The sequence below is a fragment of the Corapipo altera genome, unplaced genomic scaffold, assembly GCF_003945725.1.
Source record: "Corapipo altera isolate COAL_440 unplaced genomic scaffold, ASM394572v1 2b, whole genome shotgun sequence".
In the NCBI taxonomy this organism is placed as follows: domain Eukaryota; kingdom Metazoa; phylum Chordata; class Aves; order Passeriformes; family Pipridae; genus Corapipo; species Corapipo altera.
The window spans coordinates 26,459,661-26,484,821 of NW_020884874.1; the positions used below are offsets into that span (position 1 = coordinate 26,459,661).

The 25,161-nt window shown below is 40.4% G+C and overlaps 1 protein-coding gene across 5 annotated transcripts in view; it reads left to right on the forward strand.

The window, feature by feature from the left end:
* The window catches only part of IPCEF1 (interaction protein for cytohesin exchange factors 1), a 73,715-nt gene extending 49,759 nt beyond the window's left edge, over positions 1-23,956 (forward strand). For 4 of the 5 annotated variants that reach the window (XM_027632423.1, XM_027632443.1, XM_027632450.1 and 1 more), the window contains 4 exons: positions 2,121-2,209; positions 7,959-8,328; positions 19,053-19,243; positions 22,741-23,956. In XM_027632423.1, coding sequence (XP_027488224.1) covers positions 2,121-2,209; positions 7,959-8,328; positions 19,053-19,243; positions 22,741-22,941 — 851 coding nt within the window. In that variant the 3' untranslated portion in view covers positions 22,942-23,956. The remainder of the gene's footprint in view (positions 1-2,120; positions 2,210-7,958; positions 8,329-19,052; positions 19,244-22,740) is intronic. The other variant, XM_027632431.1, reaches the window with a different exon arrangement.
* The last annotated feature ends 1,205 nt before the right edge of the window (positions 23,957-25,161 follow it).

The window sequence follows — 25,161 nt, forward strand, 5'->3', positions numbered from 1 at the left end:
GTATCACACCCCATAATTCTTCAGAAGTCTTGTTGCTTGTCATGACATTTCTTGTGTATTCATATACTTTTTATGCATTTTAACTCCACCCCCCAACCTCATTTGCTTACTTAGAATATCAGAAACAGCTGTTGATTCTTTTTGAGTTCTTCTATGTGCCTAAAAGGGGAACCGTAAAAACAATAAGCTTTTTACTAGGAGTTACTCAAAAAGGCATTAATAGAGTCTTAGAATTTGATATAGCCCTTACTGCAGCCAGTCTCAGTTCTTTATGCTTAGATGTGCCAGCACATATTTCCAGTAAACAGAATAGCAGCTATGCTATTCAAAATCCCTATGGTTCTGCAAACAGTATAGGGCGAAAAGGTAATCAGTCTCTTTGCTATCAGTGTTAGAAAGTTCCCTCTCATGTATAAAATTCTTCTCTCTTACAACTTTATTCCCCTCACTTTGTGCTTATTAAAACCCCTAAATGACATTCATAATAACAAAGTGCATGGGTATTAATTTAACTACAAAATGAGCTAATCACAGGTGATTGCCCAGAGACCGTGCTAACACACTTCCTTCTAGTAACGTGAACCCCTGAAGCACAGCTCTGACAAAGTACTCCCAGAACATAAGCAACTCCTGCCCCCTGGGGCAAAGAGCTGTAGGGTTGCTGTTAGCTGCTCCTGGACAGCAGAAGCTGCTGCCAGCAAAGGGAGAGAGCGGCAGTGCAGAGTGCTGGATCCTGGGGAGACTGCAAGGGCAGCCTCTGTTCTGGTGACCCTCAGCACTCACTCATGTTGTCCTCATTAAGCTCCGGCTTTGTCTTGGCAAACTCTGGTGTCCCCAGCTCAGTCAGGCGGGGATGGGTGCAGTCAGTCTGCGTATGTGGTGTCAGCACTTGCTCCTGTAAATGTTGCATACATGCTGGGAGATTTAGCAAAGGAAACCAATCTTTGTGGCCTTTCGGTACTTAAAGGGAGCCTGTAAGAAAGGTGGGGACAAACTTTTTGGTGGGGCCTTTTGCAACAGGATAGGGGTAATAGTTTTAAACTAAAAAGGGGTCAATTTAGCCTGGATATAAAGAAGCAATTTTTCATGGTGGGAAAAAGCTGAGACAGGTTGCCCAAAGAGATGGTAGATGCCCAATTCTTGGAAACATTCAACGTCAGGCTGGATGGGGCTCTAAGCAACTTGGTCTAGCTGAAGATATCCCTGCTCATTGCAAGGAAGTTGGACTATAGAATCTTTAAAAGTCTCTCCCAACTCAAACTATTCTATGATTCTATGATCTTGCCCAAAGTTTACAGGCAGGTCCTGGGAATAGGAACCAGCAACATATTGCCTCCGTTTTTCTGTGTCTTATCAATGATTATCACTTCATTTAATCCACTTTTTTTAAAAAAAAGGAGAAAATGTTTTCACCTGCTACACAGATAGGTGAAAGAAATAACAACATGACTGCCTCTGCTACATATCAAGAGATATACTGAGTTTCAGTTTGTTTTTTGTTGAAAAACAAAAAACAAAACAAAAAAGGAAGATAAAAAAGGATAAATGGGTTGTATAGCCCTGGAGTATTTTGTTTTTACCTCTGCACATGTACTACCATGCTGTATGTCATGCCTGTGTGGGTTACTGTGTGATGACAAAAGACAAGGCTGCTCTGCGGTTTCCAAAGCATGATGGGAGCAGTCTGTTTACTCCAAAATAGCAGCCAAAACCCTAATACCTGTTGCTAGCTCCAAGAAAACTTACTGGTTACAAAGATTAAGGAACTGCCTCTGCTACTTGCAACAGCTCTCCCTAACTTCTACTATAAATGAAACTCCTAATTTAAACACTGTAAAGAGAGGAAAAAACCCTCACCCCAAACCTACTTGTGAAGCTATCTAGAGCAGTGTTTCCTGTCATAGCAAATTAACACTTTTTTTTTTTAATTAAAAAAAATTTAAAAAACGTATTGCCATTAAGTAATGTAGCGGTACCACAAGTGGGTTAGGAGACACTGACTTATTAAAGTGTGGTCCTCAGTCCAGAATATCCTGCTTGGTGATCTTTGGTTACCACAGCATTGTGAGGAATACATGTTTTGATCTAACTCTTTTGCTCATTTTCCATGTCTGCCTCAGAATGTTACAGCGAAAGCGAACACGATGATCCAGAAGTAACGGACACGCCACCTCCCCCCTACACAGTCCAGCCCTCACCTCCTCCTTTGGTAAGTGTTCCAGTAATTAACCTGTTTCTTGTTGCAAGCCAGTTGAAACAAAATTCTCTTGAGGTGGTACACTTTTAAGAATAACCTACAACAGTGTCTGGAAATGTTCATCCTTTGTGCCTGTGAAATGTAGATGCACTGAGTGCCCCCGTCCTATAGCAGAGCACACAGTTATCACATCCTGCACTGCAGGGAGCTTCACACTGTAAGAGATCAGCTCCTTCCAATGCAGACATATCTGTCTTGCCGGAGAAAGGAAGGTGTCTACCTCATACACACACTTTATATTTTCTTTACCAGATTTTCAACACACTGCTATAAGCTACTTTTCCATAATATTCTCTTTTTTTCTTTTAAATCCACCCTGAAATTTATTTCTTTTTGTGCCCCTGGTAGCATCATCCAACAGCTTTGTATTTATTTATTTGAGTGAACTCTTTCTAAGACTGCTGAATTTGAAGCTGCTTCTGTGGCAGTGAAGAGAAGTAAAGGGAAAGAGGCCTCTTCTAACAGTGATAAAATCTGTTCTTTTCCTCTACCTCTGAAAAATAGACTATGAAAAAAGAAAATAGGCATCCTTCCAAAATCTATGCATTTTTTTCTTTCTAAGTGTAGCATATTTGCCCAGAATATTCCTTCCTGTCTCACTTAATTTCATAAATTAGAAAAAGCACTATGCAGCCTCGTGTCTAATCAAATTGACTCACCTAATTATTAGCCAAGTATTGTCCTATTCATCTTGTTTCTATATCATCGTTTTTCCCAGTGATCTCAGGTCTCTTATATGTGCTTTAAAATGGGAGATTTACTTAATTCTTTGTCTAGAAATCTGGATTGGGGTGGTAATGCAGCCCAAATAAGGAATCCTGAGTTCAAGCCTTTTCCTTCACTGGCTAATAGTTAACATCGAGAGGTGTACATTAATATACTAAATAGTCTCCTTGCATCTCAAGGAAGGGAAGTGTCTGCTGCCTCACTGGTATGGTACAGGTTCCTATATGGCACAGAGGCAATGAAGCAGTAGCAAATCTGAAATACACAGATGAGCTAGAGAAACTTGTGTGATGATAGACATTAATAAAAGGAGATGTCATACACAGGGTTGCCTGTCTGACAATCTAATAAGCTCACATAAAGCTGGGAATGTATGTCACACTGTCACCCACTTACCCCCCTCTGTTTCAGTCAGATAAGTCAGTCTTCACTTCCTCTCTTGAAACAGTTGTGTAATGTTTATCACTGTAAAACAACCTGCCTGGCACTTGTGGGGTGCAGGGTGTTCACTACTTTGTACAACGTGATTCTTTATGGCCTGTATTAACTAGAAGTTAAATGTGGCTGAGTGGCTATAAATATCAGAGAAAAGAAGAACTCTGGTGTTATGTCTCCAACAGTTATTCTAGGCCAAGGGTCAATAATAAAGCATTTTGAATTTTATACCTCAGTGTTTTGCTTTTAAGGGACTGTAGATGTTTTTTCCATCTGCTCCCCTCTGAGTGAATGCTCGCATTTTTCCAGATGATGAGTTTTAAACAGGTGTTGTTTTTTAATTTTCTGTTTTTCTGGCTTCCTGCTCTTTGTTGGTCTGTTGCTGAAGGGATGATCTCTGGTTGTATCCTTCCCATATGCTCCTCTTGAGCGCTGGTCTCCACATTTTAGCAGGGGACATGCAAATTGTGCAGGCAATTGTGCAAATGTTGAGGGGTCCTGTTTTCTCAAGCTTTCCCTTAAAGATTATCTTCTCTCAAACCTTACTTTTCCCAGCTGATGTCCCTTCTTATCCCCCGCTTAAAATCCCTTTCCCTGTGGACAAAGGTTAGTGTCTCCTGAGCAAAGTTGTCATCTTTCCACCCCAGAACTGGCCACTGGAACAGGTTCCAGTTGCTGTGGGTCTGCCGTGTGCTCAGCTTGCTTAAAGAGTGAGTAGGAACAGTTGGGTACCACTGCAGTTGTGTTTGATTGCAAGTCAGAGTCTTCTTTTAGATACCCCATTTAATGTCCCTTTCACTTCTGGACAAATGCTGGAGCAAGGAAACCATTGGGAGGATTGGGAAGGCACAGCTTCTATGAGGAAGTCAATTCCGGAAGTGGAGCCCATGATTACCTCAGCGAAGGCTGGTTAAATATTGCTTGTTGCATGTTTATTTGTTGCAGAGTTCTTGAACCAAGCTGTGAGGTCCCAAACATGGTAATGTGGTGGATCTGGGTTGATACTCTGTGGGTACAGCACTTTTGGTTGGCCTGGTTTAATCTTCTCAAATTGCAACTGGAAGTGAAACTCAGCCCAGCATCAAGAATGCCAGAGGCATTGACTAAAGTTAATTTCTTTTTATTATTATTTTTTTTTAATTGCACCTCTTCCTCCTGAGTGCAAAGCCATTTTGCAAAATAGGAATTAGGAGGCCTGGACATTTTGGAAAATCAAACAAATGTTGTCTTACACAGAAAGACCTCCAAACATCTTGAAATCAACTCCAAACTGAAAATTATTAATCTGGAAACTAATAAACACTCAGGAGGAGGCTCTGTTACATTTTAGAGCAGCAAACATTTTGCTGTACTTCTAGCATATGGTTTATACTGGCTGTTCTATTCTCTGCTGACTCAAACCATTTTGAAACTTGAAAAGAGTGGTGATCATGAGCTTTCCATGTTCCTCCATACTTTTGGGTACCGTGGAAGAAAAAAGCAAGTGAGGAACAAGTAAATTTTAACATTTGTAGGACAAAAGTTAAACTGACCACCTGCATTAAGTTGTCCACGTGTGAATGGATTTACAGTTCAAAAATCAGCAGATATGTTGAGACAATAGATTGCAGCAATCCTCAAAAAGCAGTTGAGTTGTTTAATGGTCATAATTTTTCTCTAAAAAATGTCTAGAGACTCACTGATCTCCAGTGGAATGCTTATGATCTGCTTTTTAAAATATCCCCAAATGGATATTTATTTTTATATGGATGATTGCAAAAATTCCAAAGGAACCACTCCAATAAGTTAAGTAAACATTTGTCATGCCAAAGAAAGAACCAAAACACAACACATATGTAAAGAAAAAGAAACACCTTCTGGCAGTCATTTATTCTCACCCACATTTTTTATTTGACACACAATGAAAATGAAAACAAAAATATATTCCATTCAGTGTAGCACGGTTTTAATTTCAATAGCCTTTTTTTTGCATGGAAAAATGCCAGAAAAATAGAGGTGATATCTAACATCTTCCTTTCCTGGCTTTGAACAGTTGAAATTAGACCATTCGCACCATATAAGCAAGAGCCTTTACTGTTCAGTTGATCTACTTGACTTTACAAATACTTCAAAAATTTGTGATAGGTGCTCTTAGATGAAATGCTTAACGTCACCTGTGTTCCCTGTGGGCGTTTGTAGCACTCACCTGTATAGTTTGTGATGGCTTCTGTCTGTCCTTTGCTTTAGGATGCATATGTTAAGGTTTCCATTTTAAAAACAAAAATGCACCAGAAACACAATGTTGTACTTCTCATAAGAGGAACATAAATGTCTGGGTCCTGCCATGTTTGGGAAGGTCTTGGAGGAATTGTGGAAGAATTAGAGAACTTAAGACTTCTGCGGAACAGCTGAAGGCTGGGATTGTTTAGCCTGAAGAAGGCTTAAGGGGAACCTCATTGCTCTCTACAACTACCTGAAAGGAGGTTATACTGAGGTGGGGGCCTGTTTCTTCTACAGCACCTGCAGTGAGAGGACTAGATGAAATGGCCTTAAAGTGCGACAGGGGAGAATTCAGATTAAATGCTAGAAAATTTTTTTCACTGTTAGAGTGGTCAGGCATTGGAATAGGTTGCCCAGGGAGGTGTGGAGTCACAATCCCTGGAAGTGCAAGAGGCACCTGGATCTGGCGCTGGGTGATGTGGTTTAGGGATTGCAGTGGTAGTGCTGGGTTGGTAGTTGGACTGGAAGATCTTAAAAGTCTCCTTCAACCTTGACAATTCTATTATACTATGAATGGCCTTGAAAATTTACAAAAGTGAAGAAACTGTTATAAACAAACGGTACCCACAATCTGATATTGGTCTTCCTCATCTTCTGAATTGAGTAGTAGTTATATGATACAGCTGTATTAGAAACATAGGAAGGCAAATCTACTTTGTTGTTTTTAATGTAAAAAGGAAGTATACATTACAGTATACAACACTGAATTGCAAAACTTTAAATATCATGATCAAAAAAATTGTCACTCTTGGTTTGGTTTATTTGAAAAAATCTTATTTTTGGTTTACCAGGTCATAAATAGGTATTCCTGACTGCTCCCTTTATTGTGTTTGCAGCTTGTCCAGGTTTCCCTAGCAACACCTTCTCAGTGATTTCCAATACTTTGTCTAGTTATCATCTGTTTTACTCCTTGCACAGATCTATTCTACATATATATTGAGAACATAAACTTACCAGAATTGTGGTCTATCAAGTCTGGTATTCTGATACTGGCATTGACCAGTAGCAGATGACTTGCAGAAGGAGTAAATTTCTGCAGTAGCAAGGAGTCTGGCTTTCATATCATGATGATCTCATCACAATTTCTGATAGTTTCTGCTAAGAACTTCACTTTAAGACTTTGTCTTTCCTCCTCTTCCATTACTTTATTTGTCACTGTCAATAGATTCTGTTCTGGGTATTTGTGTGTATATTTGTGGATTTTATATGTATTACTTGTGTATTTGACTCTCTTAGCTGGTCTCTTCAGTGGTTGGTGGGGAAGAAGTAGACTAGTGATAGTTCTTCCTGTGTGAGTTGTTTTTGGTGACCAGATAATAGTACAAATCAATCAATGCAAACTTCTAGTGCAGACAAAGACCTGGGTGCCTAATCACTTGACTGGAAAGCTAAATACTTCTCAAAGCTTTGTTCTTTGTCTCAACCTTCTTTTAAATGGAATTTCAACTCCTAACTAACAATGATGACTGTTAGATGTCTCTGAGACCTCTCTGGTTGTATGTGTTTCTGTTAAGGCAGGGTAAGAAGTGGGGGCCTATTGAGTATTGAGGGCCTTAGGATGTCTTAATGATTTCTGATGTGCTTCTTGTGAAGTTTGGATCCTTTTCCAGATCATGTGCTGAAGAGTGAATCTTAGCAGGTGAACAAGCAAACACAAATCTTGTACCATTCCTCATTTCCTACCCTTTGTCCCATAACTATCTGTTTTTTCTTTCCATCTTTAATTTGCCATCATATTACCTATCAGCCTTCTTGCCTTGGTGAATGATTATCCCTTGAACGGACCAGGTAAAATACATTTTTACTGTACTTCAGTGTACTTCAGTGCTTGGTACCAATAATCTATGCTTGTTGCATTGGTGGAATTGTTGAATGCTTCAAGAAAACTTCATGTTCAATGTCTAATTTGGAGTTTCACTTCTGCACTCTTGGTTAGACCAGTAAAGTGAACACAAATTAAAGAATGAAGGTAAGTGTGAGAGTAGCATGGAAGGCTACATTCAAATCAAGATTTTTCCTTGGTCTTTTACTTCTAGACATTGTCAGGTTTGTATCTCTTTTGCCTCTGGTCGCCTTGGGGCTTAGTGGCTGAAGCTACTGCCCTGTAGCAGATTGGCTGCCATAGCTCAGGCTTGTTTGAATGGATAATTAATCAGATTACATCAATTTTTGGTCATTTAGCATTTCAGCTGTATACCTGTAACATGTAGAAACTAAGAACAAGAATGACTTGTAAATAATTTTTCTTTTTTCTTCCCCCTCTGCTTTTTTTTCTGGAAAGCAGGATCAGCAGAAGTCATGTTTCACCTCAACTCTGTCAAGTGAAGCATCTTGTTCTCTCTCCTCTCCTGAAAGCACTTTCAACTCGCAAGAGTCATCATCTTCCTTGGCGTCTAAAGTGGTTTATTCCGAGAGGCAGTCCTGGCTTGACCTAGTTAACAGCTCTGCCACAGAAGAGGGTGATCAGCCTTTAACTTTCTGCGTCCAGATTCATTCTGATGAGCCGCCAGAAATAGTCTGTGGAGAAGCAGCAGAAAGCCAGGAAGTCCAGCTTTTCCAACCCAACAATGGATCCCAAAACTCTTACTTAAGTGCAGATGCACATTGTCTAGCAGTGCCAGATGCAACAGGACAGAGATCACTAGCCAAAGGTGAGCTAATGAGAGATGAGGTTTTTGCTGCAGAGTCAAACAATATGAGAGTTCAGGGGTTTCCTCCACTTCCTTTTCCCTTCTTTCCTTTATGTTCTTCACTGAAGAGTTTTCCAGTGGCACATCATTTTTAACAAATATTTACTTTGTTGCACATTAAATATATAACCTAGTATCTAGTTGGTAGGTATTTTTACAACTTTTCTCAAATTTTACCTGTATGTTAGATTATAGCTTCTGTATATAAATCTAACAGAGATATGGTTTTATTAACTGTCTTTATTTCAATGCAGATGTCTTTTATTCATTAGGATTGAATCAAAATGTTAAGAAAGTGTGTCACAGAACAGACACTAAGCAAAATGGAGCATGTGGTTAGGTCAATCTAATTTTAAAAATAAAAGCAGTTATATTTACTTGAAGTAGATACTCCCTATTTGTTTCATTAAACTTCATTGTAATCAAGAGAAAACAACTGCAATCCTGAATCAGAAAGTCCATTAGACTGGATTTTGTCTAAGCAAATAGGTTTCTGCACAGGTACCCTCCTACTGAAATGAAATGAAATGAAAAAGTTGGCATAGTTCCAGAATTTTGTCATTGTTACTGTTCATAACTCTCCTGCGTAGCAAGGCAATCTCCTGCCTTTTGAGCAAAGCCTCTTCATTCTGCATTAAAAGCAGTTGAAGCCTAAGCAATGTTCATGGTATACAATTAGTCTGCTTAAAGAGGTAGTACATAAGGAAAAAACAATGGTCTTGTGCATCATCTCTTCCCATGATTCCAAATCCTTGTAAGGACTTCAGATGAGTACTTTGTTGCTGAAAGAGCAGGGTTGCCTAAGCATAAAGTAAAACAAAGCTTAGGCTGAAGGTAATGCAAAGGTGGAAAGAAACAGCACTGGAGTCGTTGGGAACTCAGGGTATTTCTCTGTAGGTTAATATAACACTGTTTGAAAAATGATAGTATAGGGCACATTAGTTAGTTATGTTATCAGTCTCCCTATTGCTTTACATACATCAACAGCTGGAACTCCTTTATTTTGTCATTTGTTTTTCTGATTTTACAAAAAAAAAAAAGAAATTGAGCAAAGTATAGCTTTTAACAAAAGTGAAAATTAACTCAGTGTTTTGTGCTCAGCTTCATTATCTGCCTTCTAGAGTGCCCTGCTAGAAAATTCAGTAGCAGTGAAGATCAGCAGGAATTAAAACCCAGAGTGAGCATATGTCCTATTTCTCTGTGGTGGAAAAGAGTGCTATGCTTTGAGAGAGTTATTGGGGAATCCAATTCCCCTCTGGTTTTGCAAGTTGTGAAAAGGCTGGGGCTAGCAGAAAAGGGTTCTCTAATGAAAATGTCACAAAGATATAGTAAATACATTTTTCTTTTTTTAAATTTTACTTTCTGGGTTAAATTTGACAAAATAATGCCTTGGAAAACATTATTAGGGACATTCATGTAGATTGTTGTAATGTAGGTCACATGTGGCATAGTGGCTTTAGATCCTGTTGAGCAAGATTCAGTGGTTGCCCTTCAGAAATCTAAACTTTTGTTTAGAATATGCTACTCTGGTATTGTCAGCAATCCTACAACAATGTGTAGGTTAATGCTTTCCATCATAACTGTAAGGGTAACTTTTTCCAGGTAATTGTGTGGTACTTTTATGGATGGTCATAGAATTAGTATGGCACGTTCATAATAATTTGAAGTATAGTGTAATAGGCTTAATGATACTACCCAATAAAAATGGGATTAAATGTAAATCAAGGTACATTTTGGTATATTCCTGCAGTTGGCAAGGTGGTTTAATTTTCCTAAGATTTTTCCTGGGGAAATGAATTCTTCTGTTGCTCACTGCTTAGCTGATGGGCAACCCTGATGGCAGAACCCAGAACTATCCTAACCACACTGGTGATCGCTGACAGAATTCCAGAAATAGATAATTTCACTGAGACAGTCACTATGGAAACTGAATAATCTCACTAGTTATTGTCTGCATCATAAACCATTGTTGAGCAAGTAAGATGTACACCATACACAGGTTTTTCTTTCCTTTATCAGTCTGCATATTACAGGGAGGGTATGGAATCCATTGGTACGTGAAGCCCTCTCCTGCAATGGCCACTGAAAAAATTTAGGAAAGAATTTGCAAGGAGGTTAAGCTACTTCTCTTTGAGAATGAGGTAGAATAAAAAGGATTAATGTAAAATAGCAATTCAGTTCCAAATGAAAGTTATCAAAAAGGATGCAATTCTGGTTCTAAGGCTTGCTCCCCAAACTCCAGCTAGTTGATAAGGATGTGCACAAATACTGTGAGATGAATTCAAGTTGTGGTGTAAAATGTAGCTGCAAAATCTCATGATTTACAAAAACTAGTGAGAACACCCCTGTTATCTGGTGTGAAACAAGAAGACATACCTCAGTGCAGTCCATACTATTTGCTTTACAGACTGTCTGAATAGTGCATTTCTGACATGTTTCAGAGTAATGAGACAGCATTCAGGAGGAGACAAGTCTGTTTTCTGTCAGCATTTGTCCAGAAATTACTGGTTCCCTGTGTGTAAAGATGGCCCTGCTGTCATTGAAACAGCTGTGTGGTCCTTAATCCCACTCCCCACAGAACCTAGAGGTGGGTCCATACTCTCTCCTTCTCCTTGTGAAGATTAAAATAATCTATCACACACTCTGCTTTCTGGCCACATTCTACATGGTAAAACACCATGAGGAGTTTTTGGTTGTAGCTGATGAGAACCTAGAGCTGAGGGGAAAGTTTTCAAGAACTGAAGAGCACTTTTGTTGGCCAAAGTCAGAAAAGGAGTCCAACGTAAGAAAAATTGGTACCTAGAAGGAAGAAAGAGTAGCCGCGGTTTTGTGGATAGAGCTTACCATGAAAAAGTACAAAAATGGTGAAGAAACTTTAGTGATGAGTTACACAATGAAAAGATTTTCAGAGACAGATAGATGAAACTCTGTAAGAGAAGCCTCAGATTCAACGAAATGATAATGGATTATTTTTTCAATGAAAATTATTTTATGAACTCTGCTAAAGCAACTGTGGGTGTCTTGTGCAAGGAGCTGTAACATATGATATTTTCAACAATCTTTCCAGCCACTGTCAGTGGTGTTATGAACATTCTCAGGCTTACCTCTCAGCATCAATTACTGGGGAGACTTTTCATACTAGAGAGTAATATACAGGTACAAAGAAGGAGAGTTGATCGGTTTTCTCTTTTGAAAGGTGATCAGCATTATGGTTCTATTTACTTCTTGGGAATATTTAATATTTTAGTGTTGAGGCTTGCTACATGCACAGTGACAAAGGACTCTAAGCTACCGGTGACACGAAGAAACTTAAAGATCAACAAGAAAGACTTGAGAATGCAAACAACTCTCTGACTGTATATGGGCTCTGTATCCAAAAGCTGGCCTTACTCCCTCTGGGATTGCTAGGCTATCCTTTGTATTTCTTCTGGCAGCCACTAGAAGGAAAAGTATCTAAGAGCTGCCACCATTATCATCAAAAAATGTGATAATGAAAGGAAGCCACAGGAACCAGAAGGTTACTGTAAGATAATAGGAAGGTTGCTTTGTATTTATTCAGGAATCTATTACTATAATAATAAGAACTCTTCTTCCTTGCATTTTATGTGGGTTTTATGATCATATCGAGTTAATACATCTTGGCAAGGAATTCTTATTTTACCACTTCTGGTTTATTTTACCTTAGCTCACAGCAGCTGATAGAAAATCTAGTGTGTGCCGATATTTTCAGAAACCTGGACAACTTTACAAATACCACTTGAATTTTGTCTGGATTGGTTTTGTGGGAAGGAGTGGGTTAAATAGGAGCTGGATACATTCAATTCCTTCCGTTCTCAGAACTGACATCCTCTTCCCCTCTGGAGTCTGCCTGTGCCAATAATAGCCAGAACAGACGCTCTGGTGTGCTTTAACCCTTTTTTCCCCCTCTACAAAAGTTAGAGAAAATGGCTAGATTGTGGCTGAGACTAGTCAAGTGGTATGCCTATGGTGAGAACAACTGAGTAGAGAAACAACTGTGTTTGAATAATTATTTTGTTTCTCATCAAAAAAGGTTTAGAAATAACAGTGAAAACTGTTGTGCTGTAGTTTTTTGAACTCTCTGAAAAAGAAATACTTATTTGTTTTGTTTCCACTTCAGTCCATCTATTAAAATTCTATACCTCACTTCTGAGTCCACTATACTGTTATAGACAAGAGCAGCTAACTGTTGGTGGTAATGTACTTTTCCTGTTATTTTCTTCCAGTCTCTCCTATCTTTAGTTCTGCATTTGCCAGTAAGGAGTTTGCCTAATCTATGCTCACCTAATTAAAATTTTTCCTGTATTTTCTGTTTCATAGTTATGTGGGAAATGTGATTTCCCTGAGGTGACATCATATTCCTATTCAAAAGGGGGTGGGTGGGTAGGTAGGTAAGAGCAAAAGTGGTTTATGATTTTTTTCCTCTGCTCTCCTCAGCTGGGTTGTGTGCTGTTCCATTGGCATAAAAAAATTTGACAGAATCAGAAATAGAGGTGCTGGCAGAGCTACAAGAAACTCATAAGAGTAGCAAGGAGAGGAAGAAGAAGCAGATTTTTTTTTCCCTGGGATTAATACACAACTGGGGATCTGTGAGATCTCAGTTACAGAATAGGAGAACAAATATTTATATTTCAGCCTGGATTTAGTAAGATATGTTCCCTTGGAGGTGGTTTTCAATGAAAAATGCTCTTTCTGCCAAACATTTCCAATTTCTGTATCTTTACCACTGGGAAACAGTCAGCTTTATATTTCACAGCTGCTTTTCGAAGAGTTCTGGATAGTTTCACTTCTGTAGGCTTAAAGAGCATTAAAGTTGATATTTCAGACAGGCTTCTGTATTGCTGCTCCAAGGTGGGGAGTCTTAATACCTTAATGTCTCCAACCTGTAGCAAGTTGGCCAACAGGAGGATGGAAGCTGAAAATTGAGGAGCTGAAGAGCAGGCATGCTAAACCTCTGGCAGCTTGTTCTTGTCTATGTCTCCTGTTATTTAGACGGAAATTCCAGATAAGTGGCATCAAGCCACAAAATTATGTTTTACTTCCCCTGAAACAGAATTTGTTAGGAGCTGTGCCTTGCCTGAAATACTACTACTACCCCAACATAGAAGGCCCCTTTCTCTTGAATGTGAAACTATTTCAGTTCAGAATTTCCCTTTTACTCAGGTCAGGACCGGTTATAGAATCACAGAATCAATCAGGTTGGAAAAGACCTCTGAGATAGAGTCCAACCTATACCTAACACCACCTTGTCAACTAGACCATGGCAGTAGCTGCCACATCCAGTCTTTGCTTAAACACCTTTAGGGACGGTGACTCCACCAACTCCCTGAGCATCCCATTCCAATGCCCAATCACTCTTTCTGAGTAGAACTTCTTCCTAATGTCCAACGTAAAACTCCCCTGGTGCAGCTTAAGACTATGTCCTCTTATCCTATCACTGGTTGCCTGGGAGAAGAGGCTGACCCCCACCTGGCTACAGATTCCTTTCTGGTAGTTGTAGGGAGTGATAAGGTCTCCCTTGGGCCTCCTCCAGGCCAAACAATGCCAGCTCCCTTAGTCAATCCTCATAGGACTTGTGCTCCAGACCCTTCACCAGCCTCGTTGCCCTTCTCTGGACATGCTCCAGCATGCCAGCATACCTTCTAAACTGAAGGGCCCAAAACTGGACACAGTACTTGTGGCGCAGCCTCACCAGTGCTGAGTTCAAGGGAAGAATCACTTCCCTGGTCCTCCTGGCCATACTATTCCTGATACAAGCCAGGATGCCACTGGCCTTCTTGGCCACACTGCTGGCTCCTGTTCAGCTTCCTGTCAATCCAAACTCCCAGGTCCCTTTCTACCTGGTTGCTCTCCAGCCACTCTGTCCCCAGCCTGTAGCGCTGCAGGGGGTTGTTGTGGCCAAAGTGCAGGATCCAGCACTTGGCCTTGTTGAACCCCATCCCATTGGATTCAGCCCATCTATCCAGCCTGTCCAGGTCCCTCAGCAGAGCGCTCCCGCCTTCCAGCAGATAAACACTCCCCTCCCCAATTTACTAAGTCCACCCATTTACTAAGGGTGGACTTGATCCCTTCATCTAGATCATCAGTAAAGATATTACACAGGACTAGGCCCAATGCTGATCCCTGGGGGACAGCACTAGTGACCGGCTGCCAACTGGATGCAGCACTGTTCACCACCACTCTCTGGGCCCAGCCATCCAGCCAGTTCTTAACCATCAGAGAATGCTCCTGTCCAAGCCATGGGCTGCCAGCTTTTCTAGGAGTATGCTATGGGAGATGATATCAAAGGCTGTGCAGAAGTTCAGGCAAACTACATCTACAACCTTCCCCTCATCCAGCAAGGGGGTCCCCTGGTTGTAGAAGGCGATCAGGTTGGTCAGGCAGGACCTGCCCCTCCTAAATCCATGCTGGTAGGGTCTGATCCCCTGGCCGTCCTGTAGGTGCCGTGTGATCACACTCAAGATGATCTTCTCCATAACCTTTCCAGGCACTGAGGTCAGACTGACAGGTCTGTAGTTTTCCAGATCTTCCTTCTGGCCCTTATTATGGATGAGTGTCACATTGGCCAACTTCCAGTCTTCTGGGACCTCCCCAGTGAGCCAGGACTGTTGGTAAATGATAGAGAGCGGCTTGGTGAGCTCTTCTGCCAGCTCCCTCATCACTCTAGGATGGATCCCATCTGGTTCCATAGACTTGTGGGCATCTAAGTGGCTCAGCAGGCCGCTAGCTGTTTCCTCCTGGATTACAAGGGTTCTATTCTGCTCCCTGTCCCTGCCTACCAGCTCAGGAGCCCAGTTGTCCTGAGGACAACCTGTTTTATTGTTGACAGGTTTTCTTTTCCACTTTCCTCGTTGTGGAGTCTGACAAAGTTAAAAGAGATATACAGTTCTGCAGAATTTTTCCAGAAGTGCTCTGAAGATTTAGCAGGCTGTGAGGCTTGAGTGAAGGGCATAGTGCAGGATCCCAGGAAGACAGATCCTTCCAGTGGCATTGGTCAACAGAATTACTTATAGTTAGTACTGCCCAAGGCAAGGAAAAAGTCCACAGTTTGTGTGTTCCCCCTGATTGCATGTACACAATCATAAACACTCACAGTATGTAATATTCTTCCAATGTGGACATTTGTTCCTTACCACTAATCCTTTGGTCGGTCCTGAGAGAAAAATGAATGTATTTTATCTTTAAAATAGGATGAGATAAAGAAGTGCTGTAGTAGCATTTCAGTTTCCTAACTTGCATGACTGACACAGAAAGTGCTTAGCTTGAAGAGTGGCTGGTGGGAGAGATAACTTGCTGTATTATATTCTGAAGTGATTTTAAAGTGTCTGTTGTTAGCTGCGTGACCTGGCTGGAAAGACTCATTCTAGAGCAATACTAGTGGGGCCCAACCTGTCCATAATATTAAGATTTTTTTTTGCCAGTGGAATGGATCCATCATTATAAACCTTCAGAAGTTAAAAAACCCTCAGAGTAGGGTGGTACATTTGTCTTTATTAGGCTGACACTGACAATCTATTCATTTTTACACCAGGGCCATGACCTTGTGTCACTGTGTGTTTTTTGCATATATTTTTTAATTTCTGATGGAAAGCAAATATTTAGTAACAATCCAGTGGTATGGTCTAGACACCACAGGTTTCTTTCATAGGAAGAATCCAAGTCACTGCACCCTAAAAATACATAATTGGTGAATGTTTGTGCCTCTGTTAGAGGCTTGCTCCTCTGCAGGTCAGTGCTCTGACTCCAGGTGCAAACAATACCAAGTTCTGGGCAAATGTGCAGGGAATACTTGAATCTGGAGAAAAACTCTAGTCTGTGCTTAATCCCTGAGTCATGTTGCTTTGTTTCTGTTATCCAACATCAATTTTCTCTCATGGGCAAAGCAAGCAAGCAAACTACAGGCAGTGCTTTCTTAGTTTACTTTTGTGGTGTTATGAGACTTGTGAAATACTGTAACACACCATTGTGTGAGTGAGGAGAAATATATTTTCTTATCACAAATCATTTTATTGGGTTTGTTGATTGAACACTAAACTTAAAGCCTTTGCCCTTCCTCCATTACCTCTCCCCCTCTCAGATTTACAGCATCAATCTAATGCATTGAGTGGCAGCTTCAAGCCTGCAAAATGTGGGCTTTTGCTTTCTGAGCTTGGCTCAGGGGAACTCAGGACACTGAAGGTAAAATTTCAGATAGGTAACAGACAGTCTGGCCTCAGCTTATAGACATTTATTGGCAGACATACTCTGTCAACAGCAACAATATCTGCTTCTATGCAAAAGCACAATATTATTAATTTGTTGCTTTTTAACTGTGGTTGAAGTTCATCAAAGATGGAGACAAAAGTACTGTATAACTCATAATTGGCTCTACACACCCTCTAGGTTTCACTCACTCTCACTGTGCAACAGTTTGCTGAAATTCCGTGTAGTTGCTTTACTGTCACTTGCTTTTATCCACCTGATCTGAAGAATCTGGTACATTCCTTTCTTTCTGAAATTATGTGACTCTAATTAATCCTTTGGGGGATGAGAATGATGGAAGAAAAAGAAATAAGAGAGGAGTTTAAGTTCAAAGTGTTGAAAGACTGCAGGAGATAAGTGCACATTGCTGGTCAAGTGCATCATCTGGGAGCCTTTTACTGGGCTTTTCTGATTTTGGCTCCATTTTTTTTTCTCTGCTTAGTATTGCTGTCCTCCTTACAGTCACCCACAAATGTATAAACATATCAGAATACCTAGCATGGCAGAAGAGTGCTCATTGAGGGTGTTTTCTCATGCTTGCTGCTTTGTAACCCTTTTAGGACACTGAGGAATGTTGTGAGTTAGCCTCAAAAAGTATCTGGAGAAGGAACCTTATGTCCCCCATGGATTGACTATATTTAGAAGTTGCTGGACAGGATTGAAGCAATTTTTTTTCCCCTCTTATACACTTTTTCTTGGATAGCTGATAAAGGTCAATTTATCTCTCAAAATGTTAGTGTGTACAGTCCTGATGGGTGATGTCTATGGTAGAGTTCAGCCAGTCCTGTTCAGGAGCTGGCTAAGGAAACAAACAGCTTCTTCATCTCAAGAAAGTAGGCAGGAAACCAGTTATAATTATGAGCCTCATGGTATGAGCCGACTGTTTTCAGGAAATACTACTGCTGTGTATTATGCCTTACACTTCCATTTTTTTTTGTTTCCTGCAGCTTGTTAAATATACAACAGTTCTCTTTTTCCTCCCTCAGCAATGTAATAGTGTTGGAAGTTATATTTAGTTCTTGCCAAGTTACAGTAGGCTTTTTATAACCACACAGTAGCGAAGAATAGGCCAGCAACACAGTGAAGGCAAATATTTGTAGCCTATCATAAACCTTTTTTGTAACCTAAATGTTTAGAAAGAATAGGGGTGTAGAAGGATGATGTACTTTATAAAACATGGAAAAGAGAAGAAGCAGCCTCTTAAGTGTACTGATGTGTTAGAGAAGTCTTTTTGGCTGCAGCATGAGTGAGCAAAAAGACTTCTTCCTTTTGTTCAGAAAATATTTGCTGACTGAAGATGATTTAGAAAAGTAAATGTTTAACATTTCATTAAAAGAAAAAAGTGCCCAGCCAGTTCAATGGGCATGTGGAGAAGTGCAGTTGGGAAGAACTAGCACTACTATCCTCACTGAAATAAAAACGAATGTTATTCCAGTGGATTTTGATGGATTTATTAGCACCCTGAAAACAGTGATAACTTTAAGATTTCCTTTAGCAATCACTGAAGTAGAAAAGCTTGCAGTGTGGACTGAAGGACAAGAAGTGAGTTGCGCAGTCTGTTGCTGAAAATGGCCTTCTGCTAAAATGCCCCTACATATGCCTGGTACATTTTTGGCCTCTGTCTGTTCATTTTTAAGTTGTCTTATTCTGAGAAATGTCTTTACTTCAATTTTCATTTATTTTATACTTATTTTATCCTCAGCTCTTTACTTGCTTTTCCATTCATGTCCTCACTGTCATGGAAGATGGTCCTGCAGCTTGGGAGCCATCAGAATAACTGAGGTGGAGATAATCAAGGTTTTGTTGTGAGGCACTACAAGCAAATTCTCTGCTGCAATCTGTGAAACTCAGGGGCTAGGCATTAAATGCCTTAAGTGTTCTTGCTTTAATCTGTTTCCTAAGGACCTTCTCTTGGGGCCCCTGAAATGTCCCTATGTTTCATTAAATCACTCAATTTTTTTTAAGCTCTGTTTTCAGTAATTACCAAAACCTGGCAATGAATTGTCACACCAAATAGAATTTGGGTTGTGAGTCGCTAGGCAGAAATGTGATGCACTGTCTGTAACATGTAGGGAGGGGCAAATAGGTGTAGATGCTATCAAAATTGGTTTCATTCAAACACAGAATTACTGGTAGTTGTACAAAGTCTGTGATATATTCAGAGCATTAATGCAGCGCTCTATTAGTGGAGATACAGGTTCATATCTGTTTGGATCATTACCTGATTCTTAAAAACATTTGAGTTTGGAAGTATGTCTTTCTGATATGCATTATTATCCTAGAAATTACCCTAAAATTGCCCTTGGTTTTAACTCTGGTACTATTACTTTTTGACTTGGCTAGGAGCCTTCCTGGTGGCTGAATACATTTCTGCTATCTGCTGCTGCACTCATGTTCTCATACCCAATTTATTATTTTCTTTGCAGACCAGGAAAAATATGATGATGATGAGATGGAGAGACTTTATAAGTCATTAGAGCAAGCAAGCCTGTCTCCCATTGGTGATCGTCGTCTGTCAACAAAGAAGGAACTTAGGAAGTCATTTATCAAACGCAGCAAAAACCCCTCCATTAATGAGAAACTCCACAAAATTCGAATGCTGAACAGCACATTAAAGGTGAGTTTGCAGAGCTGGTCAAGGAAAAGCCTAAGAGAAAGAAACAGTTTGGCTGAAAAGAGAAGCTGCATAGACTTCAACCAAATTCTAATTACATGTTTACTGAAAGCCCCAGAGAATTTGGGGTTTGATTTTTTTTTTTTTCTGCTTCATTCTGATTACTGATCTGTGTTTTGTTGTTCAATTTGAACTGGAAGCAGAGGCAATAGTTCAGGAGGGACTCTTCTTGCAGAATTTCCACCTTATTTGGAAAATTTAATAGACAAAGCTTCTCTTAGCTAGCTGGAAAACTTGCAAGCTCAGCTGAATGCACTAAACAGGGGAGCCTTAAAAAAGGAAAAGCAGACAAAGTATGTTGATGATAAAGGACATGAAAATGACCCTGAGCCAAAAAAAGTTTTCCTTATGCGATTATTAGAGAATGTACAGGATGTGCCAAAGTTATTGTAAAGACCTCCTGTAACTAAAATATTTTTAATAACAAAAGCATCCTGCTTTTAATTTGGAAATATATCTCAAACTGGAGGGGTGTAGGGGTTCAGGAGACGTTCCATGAAAGGGCTAGTAAATCTGTCTGGAATATGGGGATTTATGATGCTGTTTACTTGCCAGCATCAAGCGTCACGGGATTTCAAAGCCTGCTTCTGAATGGTACTGAGGGAAACAGAAATCCATAGCATTTAGAGGAAAGAATGAATGCAAACCCAATGCTTTGCTTGTTTCTTTTTGTATGCATTAGAAGCAGGAATTGAGTATCATGTTTTCATGCATGTATTTGACTTCAAGGATTGTAAGCTGGAGAAATGCACACAAAATGGTTGGTCTTGATGATCTTAGAGGTCTTTTCCAACCTTAATGGTCCTATGATTCTGTGATTCTAAAAACTTACCCTAGCAGCACAATCATTGATTTCACTAGTAGTAGCAATGGGAGGCTTGGTTTTGGCACCTCTGCTTGTGTTGAAATTTCTGAAAGACACAATTGAAAAGGCAACTGGGAATTTAGGCATTCTCCCTGGCTCCATATGAGACCTAATGAAGTCTCTCCTCAGTATCAGAGAGTCTTCAGTGGTATGGCAGTGACTATAGCAGTATTCATTTGCATCAGTAATGAAGTGAGCCCATCACATAACAGAAAGTTAAAAAATATGCCTATTTTATATCATAGGAAGCTAAATACAGAAACATTCTGCAAAATTTTCCCTGATGGGAGCTTCACTAATAAATCTAAGAACCAGTTAGTAAAAAATGGAGTTGTATTTTGTGAGACAACCACTTTCATCAGCACGGAGTTAAACGGAAGCCTTACTGCCAGACATGAGCAAGGAGGACAACTGTGCATTGATTTAGCATGGGAGTATGTATAAGTTGTGATTAATAGTGCTTATAAAGTGAGTCTTGTCTAACACCTGTGTTTAATATGGAAAAATCCTTTTTGGAGTGGTCATAACCTATAAAATGTATCGATTTTTTTTGCTTTCTTCAAACTAAGAAACTGGAGCATTGGCCAGAAAAATGAAGCGTAGACATGAACAGAGTTCTGTACACAGCAGTGTGTAAGTTAGCCTGTCTGAAAGGCAAATGCCTGCTGTGGGAAAGTGCCATATTCTTTACATCAGTGGAATTATGTGCTTTTAAAGTCAATTTTCTTAACATATAGTAGAGACATAAGATAATTGGAAATGATCTACTGGAAATATAAAATCAGGATTTTTTTTGCTTCTGTTCCGTATGTACTCTGCTTAAATTAAAACTCTATTAGTCTGAAAAGTGACTTATGCAAGTTTCAGTGCAATTTTAATTTTTGACCTTTGACTCCACATCTTTAACAACAGATTAATGTTGCTGCCACAATATATCATTAACAAAACATGCTTTGGATACTTTGGAAGAGAGGGAAGCTATGTGCAAATGCATCACAGTCATAGTGAATGTGGGAAATAGATTTAGTGCTACAGGAAAAATTCCATGGCATGACTTATTGCCACCAAGTTTGTCCAGTGGAAATACTCTTCTCTCCCTTCTCCTTCCTTATCTCCACTCCTCTTTAACTGCACATACCTCTGCATCAATGCCAGAGGTCCTCTTACAAGGGCTGGCACTGAACAGCTGAACAAGCTTTTGTGTTTAAAAAGCAGCTAAGCCATCACAGAGATTAGAGCAGTTGAAAGTTCATGACAGCAATAGAGCAATATGGATGTATAAACAGCTGATTTCTACTACCAGGAAGTGAAATAAATGTGTGGGAGTATTTTCAGGTTGTTTTCAAGGCAGCCACCCACAGAGTGTCCTCAGGTGTGATGAACTGGTGGCAGCAGAAGATGGTTAGAACTATTCCATTGCTTTCACACACAGACTGGAGGGATGGAGCCAGGAAAAAGCAGTTAAGGTTTGTTATTGCAGCATGGTGCCTTCATGAAGAAATTATAGCTGCTAACTAGGGTTTCTCTGTCCTGTGGGCTTCTCTGTCCTGCATGGATAGGCCGAAAGGGCTGGAAAAGCAAAGTGGTTCATAATGTCACAGCATGTGATGACACCAATGAACATCAATATGTGAAAAGGGGGTGTACTGAAGTCATAGTCAGGCTATTTTCAGTGGTGCCCAGTGACAGTACTAGAAATGATGGGTTCAAACTGAAGCACAGGAGGTTTCCTCTGGGTATCAAGAAACCCTTTTTTCTGTGAGGCTGACTGAGCACTGACACAGGCTGTCCAGAGAGGCTGTTGAGTCTCCATCTTTGGATGTATTCAAAAGTCATCTGGACATGGTCCTAGGCAGCCTGTTGTAGGTGGTGCTGCCTGAGGAAGGGGGTTAGACCAAATGAGTTCCAAAGGTTCATTCCAAGCTCAACCATTTTGTAATTCTGTGACATACAGTGTCTCAGTATCCCTATATCACTGACTGCTTATGTCTTGCAAGAGAACCAGGGTGCCTGCAATATATGGTCTGAGCTGTTCTTGCCTAAAAGTACACACCAAACTTATTAGTGGTGGTAGATTTATTAGCTGGTGGGAGATGGCAGCCACACGTGCTCTAGCCACTCTACTGCCAGTGCACAAGTCATATCCAAAATTATGTTCAGTCTAGCTCCCAGAGAAGAGACATTTATAATGTGGCTATGGAGTAAGTATTTTTTGAGAAAGTGAGAAGGTTTGACTTATAGAAATAAATGTTGTTGTGTCTAGTTTTAGCGAGTACTAACTTGTGAGACAGCATAACAATGTGTAATTTTCACATGAATTTTCCCTCGTGAAGTTTTGCTAAGTCCTATAAAAAAAATCTTGATGAAATCATAACTTGCTTTCAACTGGGATGGATTTTTTCCAGCAGACTTAACTTTGATGACCTATGCTCTTAAAAATGAGAACAAGCTTCCAGGAGGATGGATAATTTACCATCTCTTTGTGACATGGTTCTTTAATGTTCCCAGAGTGTTTTTGTTATGGACAATGAGCTTGACAGTTTCTGTGGGAAATAACCACTTGTTCTCTTCCTAGTGTAAGGAACATGACTTGGCCACAATTAACCAGTTGCTAGAGGACCCGAAGTTGACAGCACTGAAGTACAGAGAGTGGAGGAGCACAAACATCATGTTGGTCCAAGATATTTATCAGCAACAGGAGATCCTGCATGTGTCCACAGAGAATGGTGAGGAGCAAGAGATGACTCCACAGCTAATCACTGAAAGTGCAATATGATCAATGGTTCGTGGCAAAATTTTTCTCCATGTGTCTTCACGTACAGGGACTTTAATCTGCTGTATCTTAAGGTTTGTTTTTTGCAAGTGTTCTTCAGAAGAAAAACAACCCCTTCTCCAAACTTTCGATTTCTCTTGCAAAACTCATTTCATTCCAAAAGAGCAAATACCCCAAGTTAAAAATGCATGCCTGAATCATCTGGGCTGCATATCTAAGAAGACTATTTAATGAAGCAGTGAAGAAATGTTTTTCAGTCTTTGGAGAAGAAAATTATGGATGTCCAGCTCCTGGAAAGCACAGAACTATGTAATATGTCCCATATAAATGTGAGATCCTTGGGATTGCTTTAACCATGTGACTTACCTTTAAATGAAGCTAAACCAATACCAACAGGATGTAGTCTGCCTTTTTACCCTCTAAGGTGACCTGATATATGCATTTTCATATCTTCATTCATTCACTTTCATCACTCTACCAGTTTAAACTGAGACAAATAGAATAGTAATTATGCATGAGTTTATACTACAGACAGCCACCAGGCACCCAGTTTGGGCCCTGCCTGATGTTCTTTGAGTTTCAAATTTATTTATGGTCCAGGCCAAGGCACTGTCTTTTTACATAAAGAAAAGGTCTCTTAATTTTTGCTAACAGGTAATTTACTCTTCAGTGAGACAAGTTTCAACTTTTCTTATGGACTTGGAAGAATTCCTTGGAAGATTCTTTTCCTCTTTCTTATTTTTGACAATTGGGAATATATAAGGTACAAGTTCATCCCAGAGTCTTACTTGGGAAGGTGATCAAGTTCACAAGGCAGAAGCTAAATAACTAAATTCCTAATGTGGACCTGAATGTATAAAACAAAGCTGCAAATATTTTTGTAAATATATGTAATTTTATGGCTTATGTGAATGTGACTATACTATATATATGTTTTATTTATATATTTATATATACTTAATTTCCTAATATAAATAGGCACACATGGACCAAACCCACCCACATGCAAGTGCGTATAGGTTGACTTCATATACCTCTTTGTTTTTTGTTCCATTATAAATCACAGTAATGGTTCTACAACTGAGACTACCTTGAGACATCTGATTTAACTTTTTCTTCTGATTTTCTAACTTTGAGCTTTAGATGAAGAAAATATGTGCAACTTATGGCCAGAAAACAAGTTTTCTAGAAAGTTTCAGGATTTTTCTTTGGGGAAACAAAAATTAGAGGTTTTGTTGCAGGATCACAATTTTTTGGCTTCATTGTCCTCAGTATAAGGTTTAGGTTTTTATTCTTCCCACCCTCTGCAGGTGTACAAGTATGAGGAATTTTGCAGAGTGCTGAATTTTGAAAAGCTAGAATTAGCCCACGTAGTGGGTTTCTGTGGCTGGATTTTGGTAGCCGGGGAGGGGAGGGGGGGTGCTACTAGGATGGCTTCTGTTAGAAGCTGCCAGAAGCTTCCCCTGTCTGCCAGAGCCAATGTCAGCCGGCTTCAGGACAGGCTTCCTGCTGCTGGCCAAGGCCAAGCCAATCAGGAGTAATAGTAATGCCTCTGTGATAACATATTTAAGAACAGAAATGTAATGAGCAGAAAGAGTTCCAGCCAGGAAGAGCAGGATGAGAACATGGGAACACCAAGGTAGACACCGAGGTCAGTGCAGAAGGAGGGGTAGGAGGTGCTCCAGGCACCGGAGCTGAGGCCCCTGCAGCCTGTGGTGGAGACCATGGTGGAGCAGCTGTGCCCCTGCAGCCCATGGAGGACCATTGGGGTGCAGAGACCCACCTGCAGCCCATGGAGGAGCCCATGCTGGAGAAGGTGGATGCATGAAGGAGGCTGTGACCCCATGGGAGGCCCAGGATGGAGCGAGGTCCTGCAGGAGACCTGCGGCCCATGGAGAGGGAAGCCCACGCTGGAGGAGGTTTTTCCTGGATAGGACTTGTGGCTCCTACGGGGGACCCACGTTGGTACAGCTCATTCATGAAGCACTGCACCCCATGAAGGAGTGACCCACAGGACAGCAGTTTGGGAAGAACTGTTGCCTGTGGGATGGACTCACACTGGAGAGGTCCATCAAAGACTCTCTCTCGTGGGAGGGACCCCATGGGAGCAGGGGAAGGACTCCTCTCTCTGAGCAGTGGCAGAAACAACAATTGACTGCAACCCCCATTCCCCATCCCCCTGCACCACTGGGGGGGAGGAGGGAGAACATGGAAGGAAGGAGG